The following is a 2,500-nucleotide window of genomic DNA, read 5'->3' as shown; positions in this document are numbered from 1 at the left end:
ATGCGTCGTGCGTGCGTCATGCGGGGAACTTCATGACCAAGGCACTTCTCATGTGGCCCCGGTGGGAGGTGCGACCCTGACTGGCTGCCGCTGTGGTTTCACTCGCATCCTTTTATCCTCTCTGTCTCCTCTTCTCTTCTCCCCCTCCTCCACTATCCCCCCCCCTCCCTCCCCACCCCAAGCTCTTCTCTCTTTGTCCTTTCCCATTTGCAGACTCTTGTTTTAGGATGTATTTTCCTTTTTTTAAACGTTTTTTGACTCGTATCTTTTTACATTATGGCATCCCCTGTTTTTCCCCGTAAATCGGGTATAACAAGAGCCATGTATGCTTTACCTTTATCATCTTTTTCACATGAATATAGCTAGCTATTTCGAAAAAAAAGGTGTGATTGCCAATTTAGCTGACTTCAAGCCTGAGCGATTTGGGATATAGGCCTACCCATATTTCTATTACCTTATATTCATAGCTTTGACTCTCACTCATTTTTGTGAGTGCTCCCCCATGACCCCCATCCCCCGCCCCAACCAACCCCCAGCGACATGGAGTCCCAGGTCGCCCTCGTATGTCAGAAAGTTTCCCTCTCCAGACCCTTCCTTCGCTCCTTGTCTCCGTGTCACTCCTTCGACGACAGGAAGCCTCCTTCAGAGTCGCCTAGGATCTTGGCGGGATCTCTGCGGAGGAAGGTCGTCACTCCTCCTCCTGGCTCCTTCAGGTACTCGAAAGGGCCACCTCCTTCAGGCAACAGGATGTCTCATGGAGCAACAGGTCCTCGTCGTTGGCTGAGATTTTTATCAACAGGTCCTTCGGCGTGGGGCTGGGGTCCCTAGCGCTCTCAGGGATGAGAAGACTCCCTAAATATTTGGGGAAATCCCCCAGGATTAAGAAGGGAAAGACCACAGCCGCAGCCAGGAGGAAGGAGGGCAGGCCGGGGGAGTGAGCCGCGCTGGTTCCTGAACCGTTGGTCTGCATGGCGGCCGGTTCTTCGCCTGTCAGGGAAAGGAGGGTCATCGTGTCAGAAGAAATTTTACACTTTGAAGAAAAGATATTCCTGAAAATATGTAACTTCACACAATTGAGAATGTAATTAACATGCTTCGATGTAATGCGTTAATCTGAATTACATGTCATTCCGAGGAAGAAATAACATCTAAATTGGTTGATTACATCTCTTGCTTTGCGAAGTTATTTTCCTCTTCTGGATTTGTGACAGTGAACTCGGCTACCCAGTTATACTTCTTATACGATAGCTTGCCACGGCAACCACGCCCCTCTCTTTATTATACTAAACTTGCGGTTTAGTATAATAAGTTTATAACGATTCCTATTTTCTCTATACTGAATACGCCTGGAATTTGCATTTAGACGCATTTTATACCAATTGTGACTGTTAAAAAATGGCGACATAAAAAAAAATCTTAAATAGCGCACCAAGTTATCGAACCAGCAAAGTGATAATCACCTGGTTACTCGAGACCACATGAAAAAATAACCACACGACATGAAGTACATACAGCATGCACGATCATCATAATTTGAGTGTTGCAAGCGAAACGTATGCGACATGGTTTAGTGGCTGACAGTGGGCTGATGCATACACGTGACCAAGGTGAAACAGATATCCAGTGGTATCAGAAATCTTTATTTCTTATGACTCATATGATATTCGTAGTAGGATTAGAATATATTACGGATGATAAAAGAGATAGAATTCAAATATTCCAATCGATGCATTTTCCAGAGAGACCAAAGGAAAGATGGAAAAGACGCAAATATAACAAGGAAAAAACACAAATGACGAATTCAAATTGTCACGTTGTTGCGAAGATAATCAATAGTTACAAGGTTAAGCAGTCCTTAAGGAGGAAGGACGAAGAACCCAATTCCAGCAATTCTCCTCCTCCCCCCATCTCCCTCCTCGCCCCTCCTCCCTTCTCCTCTCTTCTGTCTCCTTTCTGTTATGTCGCCTTCTGCCCTATCCATCCTTTCTCCAATGCTCCTCCTCCCCTCCCCCCTCTCCTCTCCTAATCTTCCCTCACTTTTCTCTCTGCTCTCCTCACTTTTTTCTCCCCTCGTCTTACCTCTCTCTCCTCCCCTTACTTCTCTTTCCACTGCCTTATATCTCTACTCCTTCCTCTCACTTCTTTCTCCTCTACTTCCTCCCCTCACTTCTCTTCCCCCTCCCCTTACTTCCCTCACATTTTCTCCTCAACTCTCCCTTTCCTCCCCCTTCATCTTCTTTTTTTTCTATCTGCCTCTCCTCTTCCTCTCCCTCCCCCCTCATCCCTTCACATTTTCTCTTCACCTCTCCTCTCCCTCTTCCCCTCAACTTTGATCCCTACCTCCTTTCTCCGTCTCTCCCTCATACCCTTCCACCCCTCTCATTTTTCTCCCTCCACCTCCCCTCTCCCTCTCTCCTATCATTTTTCTCCCTCCACCCTTCACATTTTCTCTCCACCTCCCCTCTTCTCTCTCTCCTCCCTTAACATTTTCTTCCCACTT

The 2,500-nt window shown here is 46.7% G+C and overlaps 1 protein-coding gene across 1 annotated transcript in view; it reads right to left on the bottom strand.

Annotated features, from left to right (window-relative positions):
• LOC122259256 (uncharacterized) overlaps nt 1–2,500 on the bottom strand; it is a 155,064-nt gene that overhangs the window by 1,503 nt on the left and 151,061 nt on the right. Inside the window, exon 8 of the mRNA XM_086544718.1 lies at nt 1–987. This exon is cut by the window's left edge and continues 1,503 nt beyond it. Coding sequence (XP_086400844.1) covers nt 710–987 — 278 coding nt within the window. The 3' untranslated portion in view covers nt 1–709. The remainder of the gene's footprint in view (nt 988–2,500) is intronic.

Source organism: Penaeus japonicus, unplaced genomic scaffold (assembly GCF_977035675.1).
Source record: "Penaeus japonicus unplaced genomic scaffold, GWHDUDI00000001_assembly GWHDUDI00000015, whole genome shotgun sequence".
Classification (NCBI taxonomy): Eukaryota; Metazoa; Arthropoda; class Malacostraca; order Decapoda; family Penaeidae; genus Penaeus; species Penaeus japonicus.
Note: the sequence above shows the minus strand (reverse complement) of the source record. Positions and strands in the feature narration are given on the sequence as shown.